General features: G+C 43.6%; 1 protein-coding gene across 2 annotated transcripts in view; it reads right to left on the bottom strand.

The window, feature by feature from the left end:
- LOC147010002 (CUB domain-containing protein 2-like) overlaps positions 1 to 14,462 on the bottom strand; it is a 40,353-nt gene that overhangs the window by 10,850 nt on the left and 15,041 nt on the right. For both annotated transcript variants that reach the window (XM_085861539.1, XM_085861537.1), the window contains exons 5-11: positions 5,664 to 5,793; positions 5,285 to 5,409; positions 4,717 to 5,073; positions 2,506 to 2,624; positions 2,037 to 2,262; positions 1,644 to 1,831; positions 215 to 398 (exon numbers count right to left, since the gene is read on the bottom strand). In XM_085861539.1, the coding sequence (XP_085717665.1) occupies positions 215 to 398; positions 1,644 to 1,831; positions 2,037 to 2,262; positions 2,506 to 2,624; positions 4,717 to 5,073; positions 5,285 to 5,409; positions 5,664 to 5,793 (1,329 nt within the window). The remainder of the gene's footprint in view (positions 1 to 214; positions 399 to 1,643; positions 1,832 to 2,036; positions 2,263 to 2,505; positions 2,625 to 4,716; positions 5,074 to 5,284; positions 5,410 to 5,663; positions 5,794 to 14,462) is intronic.

The raw sequence follows: 14,462 nt of genomic DNA, 5'->3' as shown, positions 1-14,462 counted from the left end.
AGGACGTGGGATTTGGGAGAATTTCCACCATATTTGCTGAAGTAATGCATTGATAGACAAGAAGGGCAAAGATGCACCTCACCTTCTACTATAAATCAACATCAAGGTTCCGGTTCCATTTCTCTTTCAACAAACAGAATTTAAATTTGAGGCGGACAATGCCAAACTAAAAACGTAATAGGATGGTTCCATGCCAACATGTGAGTATGAGCACCTTGGTCCACGGGCTGTGTGAAGGTAACCATGGACGCAAATCCTCGGTACTGCGCTGGCTGCTCCGTAGTCACCAGGACCAGACGCATAAACCTGCCGCTGGTGCGTAGCCTCAAGTAAGAGGCCTGGCCACACAGGCGTGCCATAACTGGAGATGTTGTGCTATACCCATCTTGCACCATCAACTGGGGAAGTCAGCAACAGGGCCCGATTAATCATCGGTGGCATATACATGATCAAGTCATTGTATATAAAAGGGACAACTGGCCAAAATTTTCGAAGACTTTTCGAAGCAATTTGAGTAGAACAAGGGTGAATCTGTTGTTCTTGGCCAGGTTGACAATCAGCCTTCCGAAGTGTCCGTAAGTTTCTTACAAAAGACCCTTTTCTATGTTAGAGAATCGCAGTACAATTGTACAAGTGCCTTAATATGTGCATTACACAATAAAATTGATAATGTGCGAAGGGGTTTGAAATGTCGGACGTGTACAAGGAGTGATGTTTGTGTGTCCTTCCTTCCCTTCCCCCAAACCCTTCACCACTATGTTCTCCTTCCTTATTACCGTCGCCACCAAAGGTGGACGGAGGTTATGTTTTCACCACTGTTTGTCTGTATATCTGCCTGTGAGCAGCATATCTCAAAAAGTTATTGATGGACTCGGACGAAATTTGGTGGGCATGTTTGGTTTGTGACAAGGAAGAATTGATTACATTTTGGTGGCGATCTGGATCCGGATCCGAATGGGAGAGTTGTTAAAGTGATTCTTCACATTTGAGAGATTTGGCCAAAAACGACAAACGGTATGATATTTCAAACGTTCTGGACGGGTTATGACAACACTTTGTGTACGAGTTGGTTCGGTGACAAGAACAAGCCGATTAAATTTGGGTTCAGGTCCGGATGCAGATCCGACCTATCAGTGGGATACAAAACGTAAACTGTTCAGCCTGACAGAGTTATGCGCTCTACCAAATGCCGCTCTAGTTCTGGAATGTTCTGTGTTCCAACTCTTCCACGAGCCTCAACTTCATAACTATAAATCCACAAACCTTTAACGTAGTTCATAAGAGCCATTTGATTTCCTGTTTGGATTTCGCAAAGGCAGCTCTCAGCAAAAAGCCGCTCTTTTAATTTGTGAAACTAAATCTCGAGAAGAAACCTGGATAACGTCGCCACTGTCATGGCCACTCGCTTGTCGTTTCCTGGGAGCCAAGCTCCAGATGGACATTTCTGGCAAAGGCAGAACCCTTTGATTTTCCTTTTTAAGAACCCGTGCGTCTCTTTGTGTCAACACTAAGTCACGTGTTACACATTCGCGTCCGGATCCCTTTCTGCATGGGAGGATGAGGCCTTGTCTAATCCGTGTCACCTTTGTTTGCCGATGTCCTGAAACCTTTCACAAATTGTACAGCACTGCATCCATACTCACATGATCCTCCCATGGACTGCACTCGTGTTCGTCCCTCCGACTTCCGACATCAAATTGCAAAATGCGCAGCTGCACTACATTCTTCCGTGGGGCTTTCATAATCCAGCGGCACATGACACCACGAGGCAGCCATGGGTTTCCAGGGCTAATTAGCCTCGTCTCCTTTATCACCAGTGAGTTGCATGTCTCTGAAAGGACAACATAATGTTGATGCAACAACTGCAATAAAGACGGATGTTGTGAGAAAGGGAGCCTCAGAAAAACACTGAGTGGTCTCTACAATGCAGGACAATTGAAAACCATCCACCACCACCTCCCCCCCCCCCAATCTCCATCATGAGATGCAACCCACATACTTTGAAAAAGGTTTTGGTGACAGAGGTCTGGACTCACCAACTTGTGGTGGAAGGAACCAAAAACGGGCAAGTGCTCCAGGTCCTTCTATGCCTTCATCAGAGTTAAAGATGACATTCATCGAGTTGGCAGAAATTTTGTATGTCGGCATGACTGGTGGTGAGCCACAGATCCGCAGATTAACTTTTCCCACCACGAGAGCGATGTGGTCGAAGGAACAGATTTCAGAAAGCTCAAGCATGAAGGAGGCAAAGTCTAAGTGGATCTGATGAAAAAGGACGAAAAATAAAATAGAAATTAAAAAAAAAAGGACGTAAGGAGGGTAATGGAGAATCTAACATCTAGAATTGGAAATATTTGTATTTGAGAAAAGAACGGATAAAGGCCGGTGGAGGGATGGAAGGTAACAGAGCACCAAATATGTTTCAGTCATTTTGACAGTGGTCTTGGTTGCTGCAAGGATTTTGGAATATACATCAAGGAGCTCATTGTAGGTTTCATCACGTACTGTGTAACTTGCAGGCGCCTGGATGGTCCAGTTGCAGTGTTGATTTGGAGGATGCGATAAAGGATATCCGGGTGTCGCAAATATTCCAGGCTCATCGAAATGTGCGCCGCAAGGCCATTCTGTGGGAACAATGCAGAAAATCATGAAACTCAAGATATTTTTTCTACTCCAATGCAAAAGGGAACCAAGAAAAAATTGTGTTCAATGAAAAATAGAACTTTAAGGAAAAGAAAATCCCATTCAAACAACCACATTTAGACACGAAATACCTTGATATCAACCAATAATGAGTATGTCCGCTCTTGTCCTTCAAAACCATTGAAATTCTTTTCGGGACACTTTCAAATAATTTGTGTTATACACTCTTGTGGAATGGTGTTCCACACTTCCTCCAAGACCTTCCAAAGATCATCTAAGTTGCTGGGATTCTTTCTTACTTTGTCCAAATAATCCCAAACAGCTTCAATGATATTGAGATCTTGGTTCTTAACGAGGCCATCCCATGTGGTGAAGGACTCCAGCTTCCTCTTTCTTTTGTAAATCAGTTTTAATTATTCTAGCTGAGTGTTTTCAATCATCATCCTGCTGGAAGACGAAGTTTGGACCAACATGTCTTGCACCACTGGGGATAGCATGGTGGATTAAAATTTGTATTGTACCTTACTGTAGTGAATATACCATCAATTTTAATCAATTTTCCGTCACCACTTGAGGACATGCACTCCCAAACTTGAATTGAACCTCCTCCATGCTTAATTGTTGGCTTCAAGCAAGGCTCCTTATAAGTTTCAGTTTTTCGTCATCTCACATTCTCTTCGATTATATTCATCTTTGATTTGATCCAAATAACTGAAACTTTGACTCATCTGTCCGAAGAACCTTTGACCATTGTTCCGTCATCCAATTTCTGTGTTTTGTATATATTTATCGGTTAGATTTCAACATCATTGGTTGGCTATTTGTTGGTATGCCGTCTTGATTTGGGTAAGTAAGCCTAAAATAGATAGGTGGCTCCGTTTGATGTTGAACTCATGTTGGCCATTTAATATTTGTCTGTTTGACAGAGTCGACGGGCCGATTCCTCCGGATTGGAGGTGACACTTTCGTGTTGGACTTTATGTCCATTGGAGATCAGGGGAGTGCTCATCATGCTCCACACATTTTGATTTACCCGCCAATCACACCATGTGCCTTCTGGTTGATTGGTTTGCATTAGCGGGAACAATTGTCTGGGTGGCAGAATGGACGGTTGTTCTTTGTGGATTATACGGTTTTATCGTGTGAGACAATCTGCGGCCGATGCTCACCATTACAGCCAGGAGGTATGATTGAAATATATACATACTGCATCTATTGTTCTTAGTTCCAACTTTGTTTTGGGTTCAGCAGTGACAAAGTCTCTGGTTGTTTTAGTCTTCTTTGAAGGAACCTGCCGGATATTTTACATTGGTAATTTGCTCAGAATGCCGGCGATAAGTCACTTATTCTTCATGAAAGTTAGCGTGGGATTTTCAATGTCCACCAATGGCCAACAGTCCCTCCTGCTTACATTTATGCCTCACCCTGCCTGTGAAACATCAATAAATTTGTCTTTTCTTCTATCATGTGCCCTATTCATATAGGGTCAATTTTGTGCAATAAAAGTTTAAAAACACACGAATTCAACTTTGATATCAAATACATGTTGTAGAATATCTGTGAGATACCATTACCGAAACAGTCTTGACTTTCCGATCATGTTTTACCCAGTATCGACTACACATTCTCCAAGAAATCTCAATTATGATCAACGTGAGAACCAATGATACATGACGACGTTTGATCTTCAAGAAATTAACAGACGAGTGACCACATTTTGCAGGAACTGCACCAATAGGATACGTACGCATGGTGTCGGACGGGTTCTCCACCCACAATGATGGCTAAAGTGCAGGAAAACATAAACACACATGCAAAATTAATCGACTCAAAACTTCGATCGAGTCATGGATTATTCCAGCCTCTAATACAAGCAGTCAATAAGTGCACCTTGAAAAAAATGAACCTGGCCTTTCCAGGAAAAAAATTAATTAATTAAAATAAAGTGATTGTAAAATAAAGAAAAACCTTCAAAGGAATTTTTAGTTTAATTAAAAAAAAAATCTTAAATGAAATTAAATAAAAGTTAGGGATCATGGCCATGAAAAGGGGGCGAGGGACGACTGATTACACCTGATATATAAGTAGCGTGGAAACCGACATCTGACCCATCAGCATCAGACACAAAATGTAACCATAGTTGATTCCCAATGGAGCGTATCGTCTTGGGCAATGAGACGTGTCCACAAAACTCTCCCAAGATGGCTGCTGTTTCATCCATGCCGTCTCGAACAATCAACCGGTCACCGGCCTGGAGGCACGAGGACTCGTCCGCTCCGGGATCCAATCGGAGTTGTGAAAATTCCAGGGCCAACACCTTCCCCGTTATTGTCTCAATGAAGAAATCGCATGTGGTGTTTGGTGGATAGCTTCGTGGCCATAGTTGGGAGGTAATTACTCCAGAGTCCAATTCGAAGTTTCCACCACATTCTGGAAGAATGAGGTGTGTTATGGAGTTAAGGTTAGTTCGACGGATAAACAATAGTAAAAAAAAAAAACAAAGTACAATTTCACAAGTCAATGTTCAAGTTGGGATGAGTGGTGAACCTTAAGTGATGATGTCAAGAACCCTCACAATTGTTGTCACTCCGTTCGTGTCAAATTCTCTAACCAACATATAACAAATGGTGCCAAGCCTCACCAAAGGTTTGCTTCATCTCAAAGTGGTTGGTCGATTCTGATAGCAAGGTATCAAGTCCTTCAGTGTCGTCGGCTCCCATGGCACTGAGTCGACACTCAGAGGTTGTCAGCAGGAAGTCGTACGACCTGGAAACGTACGTACGGTTGCTCCACAATATTCAGCCATTATACATCCGAAGTGTAACATTCCTTGCCTGTTTGGCCAATTAAGCGTTCACACTTGAACCAATGTTCAAAATCCATCTACCACATATGTGCTCGCTCACTGTCGAATGTAAAACATTCCTGCCACTACATAGCAATTTGCTTATTGCAATGTGCGAGGATGATGTTGCGATGCAAGTCAACAAAAAGTGTTTTGCCACGTGTACATTGTTCACCTGCAGACAAAATCCGTTGCATTCAAACAAAGCTCGGCACATTGTCCAGGTAATGTCTGTGGGATGATGTTCTCATATGGTCCACCGATAGCTGCATTGGCCGTCGCAATGAATGACCTCTCCGGAGGAGCTGAGGGTGAGAAAGATCAGTCCTGGTTGCTTGGTGAGCAAACCTACCTCCTCAATGTGCATGGACCTGGGCCCAATGGTGTCATGCATAACCGTTTGTTTGTTCTTCGTGATTGTCTTGCACAAATGGAACATTTCAATACGATCAACAGTAAACATGGCTACGTGATACGATTTCTAACCTTTTCATAGGTCAGGTCAGGTGTGGAAACATGCACCGGAGCAGCATATCGCTGCGTCCACTTTCCGCAGGAACTCCAGCGGCCTCCGTCTGGCCATCCCCCAGGCATATGCCTGGCCCATCCCCATCTCCTTGAGATTCTGTCCAACCTGTTGCAACAACGAGGCACGCTGTTGGCCAATTGGCCTCGTCCACTCACGAGGCTCCCTCGCTGAAAGAATCTGGTGAGCAGGATCAGTGTCAGGAAAATGAGGCACGTGTCCATCCAGCTGCAGCTGACGTTCATGGACGATGCAAGTAACAAATCTCATTTGAGTCTCACTCAGCAACCACTCGTTGGACACAAAGTCCGACCAGCGATAGCCAAGGATTCCCTGCAGAGACCTGGTACCAAAGGAATGAAGTCTGCGTCTCAGATCCCTGGTCTGAGTCCAGTCTCACATCCATAGAGCAAGATTGGAAGCACCAAGGACCTGAAGACTCAGACTTTCGTCGTCCTGCACAGGTACCGGCAGCGACACACCCCATGATCTAGTGAATCCATGACTCCCCAGGCCCAATCCAAACGTCTATTGACCTCTGCCTAACAGCTAGCAGAGACATGAATATCACTGCCAAGGTAAGTGAATCTCTCCGTGACCTCAACATCTTCACCATAAACAGGTACAGACAAGATAGCATCATCAAAGATGTCATTGAAAGCCTCGATCTCAGTTTTGACCCAGGAAACCCGTAATCCCAGTGGCTCCAACTCCTCATTCAGCACCTCGAGGGTCCCCAAAAGGATATCCAGAGTCTCCGCAAAGATGACTGCATCATCTGTGAAATCAAGGTCAGCGATCTTGACATTCCCAAATTATGCACCGCAGCTTGATCTCTCCAACATCATCCTCAGAATCCGGTCCATACAAGTGCTGAAAATTGTTGGTGCCAGTACACTCCCCTGACGAACTCCAGTAACAACTGGAAATAAGTCGGAGATGGCATCACCACATCTCACAGCACTCTCAGGACCAGAGTACTTCAGACATCAGATCGATCTGTTTTGGTGGCACGCCACGAAGACGAAAAAACCTCCAGAGGGCATCCCGATTCAATGAATCAAACACTTTGCAGAGATCAACGAAGGTTGCAAGTAGCGCTTGCTGAAACTCTCGTCTGCGTTCAGTAAGGACCCGAAGAGCAAGGATACGGTCAATCGTTGACCTCTTTGGTGTAAAGCCCGACTGCTCCAGGTGCTGGTGCTCAAGAAGATGGTGGCGAACACGATCAAGAATTATCCGAGCAAAGACCTCTAGAGCCAATGAGAGCAGCATCACCCCTCGGTAGTTGTTGCAGTCTTGGCAATCACCCTTCTATTTTCAGAGAGGAACCAGAAGGTCCCTCTTCCAGTCAGTTGGGATGATGCCTGTGTTCCAGGCAGAGCAGAGAACTGCATGCAATGACACGAGTGCAGCATTTCCACCAGCCTTGCAAAGTTCAGCGTGGATGCCACAGATCTCTGGAGCTTTGCCCCATTCACCACAGCCTGCATTTCCACAAACAAAGGTGTATCACAGTTGATTGGAGGGTCAGTGACACCCCTGACATCCAACTCAACAGCTGGTGGATCAGCCGGTATAGCCGCTCAAAGTAACTGGCCCAGCGGGCCTTCACTTCGGACTCTTCTGTCAAGAGCCCATCACCCTCCACTCGAACGGAAGTACACCAAGGGATGGGTTTGGACGAACGCAATGTGTGAATTCCCCTGTAAGCAGGACGAGAATCACTTGACCACAGGTGATGCTCTACCCCCTCACAGATTCCTCGCACATAGGCCTCCTTGTCTACCCTCAGCGCATGTGCAGTTTTATGCCTCAATTCCTTGAACAGCTCAGCTCTGTCATTCAGCCTGGCCTTGCGACTCTTGTCAATGGTATCCAGTGTCCCTTCAGAGACAAAATTATTCTTCGCCCCACATAGAGTTCCAAGACATCCACCGGCAACATCAAGGATGGTGGTCTTGAACGAACTCCACAACTCTTCAGGATTCCCCAAAGCACCCAGACCCCCCAAATCCCCACTCAGCCTGTTCGCAAACTCCTCAGCTACCCTCTCATTCTTGAGCTTGCCAACATCCAGCCTAAGCTGGGATGGTACCATTCTCCCAGATTTAAGCTTCAACTTCAGAGTTGCTACCATAAGCCTGTAGTTGGTGCTGAGGAACTCAGCACTCCAGTGGACCCTGCAGTTCTGGATCATCCTGCAGCGATCATCAACAACCAAATGGTCAATCTCCTTTGCCACACCGCCAGCGTTGGAATACCAAGTCCAGCGATGAGCCCCTGGGCACTGGAACCATGAACCGGCCACCATAAGTCCGTGACTTCTAGCAAAGTCAAGGAACATAGTGCTATTCAGCTTCACAGTTCTAGACCCATGGGGACCAACACATGTCTCATCACCATCCCTCTCAGTTCCAGTCGATGCATTGAAATTCCCCAAGACTAGAAGTGTATCTCCTCTGGGGCGCTGAACAACTACAGACTCAAGCGTGGCATAGAATGCGTCCTTCACGGTGAGATCACTCACCTCAGTCGGAGCATAGACAGAGACCAGGGAAACGACACCTAAGGAGTGACGAATCCTTAGTCTCATAATACGCTCATTGACTGGTATTAACTCAATTGTCATTGGAGTCAGTTTATTGGACACAGCTACAGCAACTCCTTGGGCATGGTAACCATCAAAGCGACCAGACCAATTGTAAGTGTAACCACCCGCCATGATCTCGTCACTATCTGGTCTCCGAACCTCAGAGAGTGCTGCAATACCGATGTTCAAACACTTGAGCTCAGATGATAACAGAGACAGGTGATCATCCTCTCAGGGATATACATTCCAGGCACCCACCTGAAGGGACCACCTCAGGTTAACCCAAGGAGACCGCCATCTGGTGGACGACACCTCAGCACCACAATCTGACCCTGGAAGGTTACTCTGTGGTTTTCCTCCTTTCAGCAAAGAGTGGGGGTCCTGAAGGATTTGCCCCAATCCCATCATCTGGTGAGCTGCCCTGCGGAGGGCAGCTGCACAAAAGGGGTTTTCAATTTCCTTTTCGGTTTTCTTGTGTTTTGCGGAATGAAGGGTTTTACGTTGGCTGGAGTGCAAATCCTGCCACCACCGTCCTAATAAAAGTAACCCAACTGCAGCAGGACGTCAGCAGACACAGTTGGGCACTAGATATGGATGGCCGTTGGCTCACAAGGAGCTCCTCTGCCGTTTGACAGGTTTTGTTTTTAATCCTGCTGGGTGTCCATATCCAAACACCCTCCTCACCAGAAAACCTGGTGGGGGAGACGGTTTAGTCGCCGACAACCCGACCATGGAACAGGTTAGTACAGGTTTACATGGTATCTGCAGCAAGTCACAGATCTGATCTGGCCTGACCAGACCTGAAATATAAATCCTTGTCAAATTTAGTCAATCAGATGAAAATTGAGGATTTTAGAAATCTCACCTCAGTTGTTGTTGTTGTTGACCTTTGGCCTATGTTGACCTCCAAAATAATTGGCTGATTGAATTTGGTGACCTGAAATATAAATCCTCTTGAAATTTCAAGTCAATCAGATGAAAATTGAGGATTTTAGAAATCCCACCTAAGTTATTGACCTTTTGACCTGAAAAAAACACAATGGGCTTCTTCCTTATGATAAACTCAATCATGTGGTGAAGTTTTGTAAGATCGGTATTAAATTTTGACCTGTAGGCGATAAAGACAGACAGACAGAAAAACCAAATCGACGAACCAATATACAGTCCTTGCAAAATCTTCAATTTTGGGTGAATTTGTTTTTTTGGGGGTGATGCTGCTCTCATTCGCTGGAGAGGTCTTTGCTCGGATAATTCTTGATTGGGTTCGCCACCATCTTCTTGAGCACCAGCACCTGGAGCAGTCGGGCTCAAAAATCTTCTCTGAAGTGGCTGAACAAATCGAGGCAAATTTTTACATGTTTTACATTACCCTCGCAGAAGGAGAGCATATTGCATTTGAGTCCGTTTGTTTGTTTGTTTGTTTGTTTGTCTGTCTGTCTGTTTGTTTGTCCACACAGAACTTTTGTGTTTTTCTCTGCAACTGCTTGTCGGATTGAGACGAAATTTTTACCATTGGTGCGACTCGTGTGGAATGTTTTAATGATAATTATGACGTCATAGGTCGAGTGTATGCCCGGTGTTGGCTTAATGGTTAGGGTGGTGGATCCGAGGATCCCAAGTTCAAATCCCACTCAGCTGTTGAATTAATACCAGGTGGGGTTGACTTTGCCTGTCATCCTTCCGAGGTCGGCAAAATGAGTGCCAGCTTGCTGGTATACTGCGTCGGAGCGGCGACCCGTCCAGGATTGTGCCCAATAGCCAAGGAGACTGCTCAGGCAGCACCAACGCTCTGCACAGAGTATGGTCCCAATGGATGGTTGGATAGGTCACGTGGTGTGGCAGCCATATTGTAAAAACGGAAAAACTTTGGACCTCTATCTCTGAAACCGCACCAAGGAAAAAATTGAAACTTGCCACATAGCAAGTACTCCTCATAGGGAATGAGTGCGATTTTTATGACGTTATAGGTGCCTTCCTTATGACGTCATAATTGCATATGTAGAACACCACATTCGATCAGCATGAAAGTTTTTGAGGGTCATATTGGGATAAAATGATCCACAGAAAAAATTTTTGATGGTGTCATCATTCACGTGATTCAGCAGCCATAGTTTTTTTTTTTTAACTTTCAAAAATCTTCTCTGAAGTGGCTGAACGGATCGAAGCGAAACTTTACAAAACTGACTGTCTGTCCTTGAGGAACAAAAGCTTCACACATATGATGTCATTGGTCACTTGGTTTGGCAGCCATATTGCATTTACCCAAAAACCAATAAAAATGTTCCTCTCCAGAACGGCTGGACAGATCAAGGGGAAACTTCACACAAATGTCCCCCCAAGCCTTGGGTGTACAATGTTAAGGAATGATTGATAAGTTACATGGATTACCAGCCATATTAAATTGACGAAAATATTAAATAATGTTTTCTCTTGAACTGCTTAATCAATTGATGTGAAACTTCACAATTATGATGTAGTGGGGATGGGAAATAAATGTTTTCAATTACAACTTGATCAGAATCATGGTCTGACAACCAGATATTTTGATTTTTTTTTAAATCTGGGTTCCTTTTGATTTTTTTTTTTTTTTTTGGAATAAGGCTCACTTGTCTGTGCCTGGATGAGTTTGAGAGTGGAGTCACCGCAGCTGAAATGTGAATCCTTTCCAGATTCCTCCTGATGACCGAGTTTGCTTTTTGCTTGTTTCGGTTCCTTCTGATTACTTCAATGCAGGACTGTACCTAATTGGTCTTCCATTTGATTTGAATTGAATTTATTTTGATTAAATTCTAAATTCAATTGAATGATAATGAAAAAACGTCATGGGTCAGGGTCAGGTGTCTGATCAAAGTGCGGTTGCATCAAAGCGGGACGTCTTGGAACCCCATCATCACTGCCGGCAGTTATAAAGTGGCAGTTCTAATTATGTCTGTTATTAATTACGTAACACACCAGCACACAAACACCACATAAAATAGACAACACAAAACAAGTCCTGGCGAGGGTCTGCAATCTCTGATTGCTCTTTTTCTTGTTACCCTCGCTGAAGGATTCGGAGAGGGTATCACATTTGGGTCCATTTGTTTGTTTGTCCGCACAGAACTTTTGTGTTTTTCTCTGTAACCGATTGTCGGATCGAGACAAAATTTTCACCATTGGTGTGATTACTCCTGTGGAATGTTTTAATGATAATTATGACGTCATATGTCACGTGGTGTGTTAGCCATATTGAAAAAACGGAAAAACTTTGGACTTCTGTATCTCTGAAACCACACCAATGAAAAAATTGAAACTTAGCAAATAGCAAGTACTCATGTGGAATGTTTGTGATTTTTGATGACGTCATAGGTGCCCTCATTATGACGTCATAATTGCATATGTATAACTTCACATCCAATCAGTATGAAAACTTTTGAGGGTCATCTCGAGATAAAATGGTCCGCAGAAAAAAAAAAAAAAATGACGTCATCGGTCACGTGATTCGGCAGCCATATTGTTGTTGTTTTTTAAACCTTCAAAAATCTTCTCTGAAGTGGCTGAACAAATCGAGGCAAAATTCTACATGTATGACTGCCTGTCCATGAGGAACAAAAGGTTCACACATATGATATCAATGGTCACATGGTTTGGCAGCCATATAGGATTTACCCTGAAACCTATAAAAATACACCACTCAAAAGAAGTCCTGGTGAAGATTTGCAATTTATGATTGCTCTTTTTCTTGTTTTTTTATTTTATCACTTGCAATGGCGAAGATTTTTTCAAGTATATTGGTCAGCCAATTTTCTTATTTGGATATATCATAATTTTTATTGATGGATTCGGACAAAATTTAATGGAGAGGTTGGGTGTTTGACAAGGACGAAATGTTTAGATTTTGGTGAAGATCCGGATGAAGAAACTGGAATTAAATATTTTTTTTTTAAGTGATTCTTCACCATTGAGAGATGGGGTCAAACATCATATGTCGCATGATACTTCAAAAAGTTGTGGACGGATTTGGACAACACTTGGTGGGTGAGTTGGGTAGGTTTAAGTGACAAGAACAACCTGATTAGATTTTATTTGAGGTGCGGATCCAGATCTGGCTTATCGGTGGGATACAAATGTAAACTGTTCAGCCTGGTGGAGGTATATGCACTCTACAGAGTGTCGTTCTAGTTTCCTTTGCGTCGTTCGTCTTATTACCTCCACCACCGAAGGTGAAGGAGGTAATGTTTTAACCCCTGTCTGCCTATTACTTGCAAAATTGAAGATTTTTCAAGTATATTGAAGAGTTGATTTTGTTATTCTGTCTGTCTGTTTTTCTGTCATTCGGCTACAGGTCACAATTTAAAACCGATCTTCACGAAACTTTATCAAGTTCCAGAGGTAATCTCAACTGAGAAGCCGATTGATTTTGAGGTCAAAGGTCAAAGATGATCTTGAGGTCGAATTTCTAAAATCGTCATTTTTCATCACAATTGACTTAAAATTTGAGCGGGATTTGCATATTGCAACACTGAATTGGGAAACCAACTATTTTTGGGATCAAAAGGTCAAAGGTCAACTCAAGCTCAACTAAGATCATCAACTTTCAATTTAAAAATCGTCATTTTTCTTCCGATTGACTTGAAATTTGAACAAGATTTGCATATTGTGTCACTGAATTAGAGAAGCAACTATTTTGAGGTCAAAAGATCAAAGGTCAAACTTCTAAAATCATCAAATTTCACCTGAAAAATCGTAAATTTTCATCTGGTTAACCTGACAATTAAGCAGCAATTGCATAGTCCATCACTGAATTTGGAAACCAACTATTTTTAAGGTCAAAGGTCAACTCGAGGTCAATTTCTAAAATGATAAATTTCAATCAGAAAAAGAATCAATTTTCATCCAATCGACCAGAGCTTTGGTTAAGATTGTCAATTTTAATCTTGATGAAATGGACAATTTGATGTATTCATGGCAACCTTTGGAGAGGGGGGTGAATTTTGTAAGTATCATGCATTGCACGACGTTATTTTCTTGTTTATTTATCCATCCATTTGCTCGGCCAAGATTCCACTTCACATACCAGTATGCATACTCACATACTATATATATATATATATATATATATATATATATATATATATATATATATATATATATATATATTGTTACGGCTGTGGAAATTTGCAGAACACCATATAGGTCCTTAGTTCAGTTATGCCGATAAATCTGTGTTCACATAGATTTCCCCACCGTTGTCTAATGGGATTTATTCGTGTGATCAGGGCTGTGATCTTTGAGATAGTGTTTTTCTTTTGCTCTCGTTATTTTGGACCAATCACACCAACCACATTCTCCACAACGCCAACCACCAACCACCTTCACCACCAACCGCCTTCACACCAACCACCGTTACCACAACCACCCAACCACACCACCCTCACGGCCACCACAAAACGCCAGCCATGCCACCATTACAACAACCACGCCACATTAACCACAACCTTCACAACCACACAACCGAGTTTCCACCTCGGCACAAGGGTGTGAGAAGCCTGGCATTCATCGGTGGAGAACGGACGACGGCCCCACCCCCCAACGAATAACATCTGCGCCGACCAGCGCAGCAGGAGGAGAACCCAACAAAGAGAGTTATGAAGAGACACCACTAGCTATGAAGAAACGACGCCCTGGAAAAGGGAAAGAAAGGCCCTGATTTGGCGAGGAAAACGCCCTTCTTCTGGAAGTTTCCCAGGCGAGGGATGTGATGAAAGAAGAGAGGGGCGAGGCGCCAGAGGGGATAAAAGGACGCGCTGAATCACGTTGTGTGGTTGTTGTCGAGTTGGGTCTGCTGAGGGTCAGTCGGTCTGTCTCTCAGGGTT

The sequence above is a fragment of the Eptatretus burgeri genome, chromosome 17 (assembly GCF_056783735.1).
Source record: "Eptatretus burgeri isolate ZD-2024b chromosome 17, Ebu_testis_v1, whole genome shotgun sequence".
Taxonomy (NCBI): Eukaryota; Metazoa; Chordata; class Myxini; order Myxiniformes; family Myxinidae; genus Eptatretus; species Eptatretus burgeri.
This window is presented reverse-complemented; position numbering and strand designations above follow the sequence as displayed.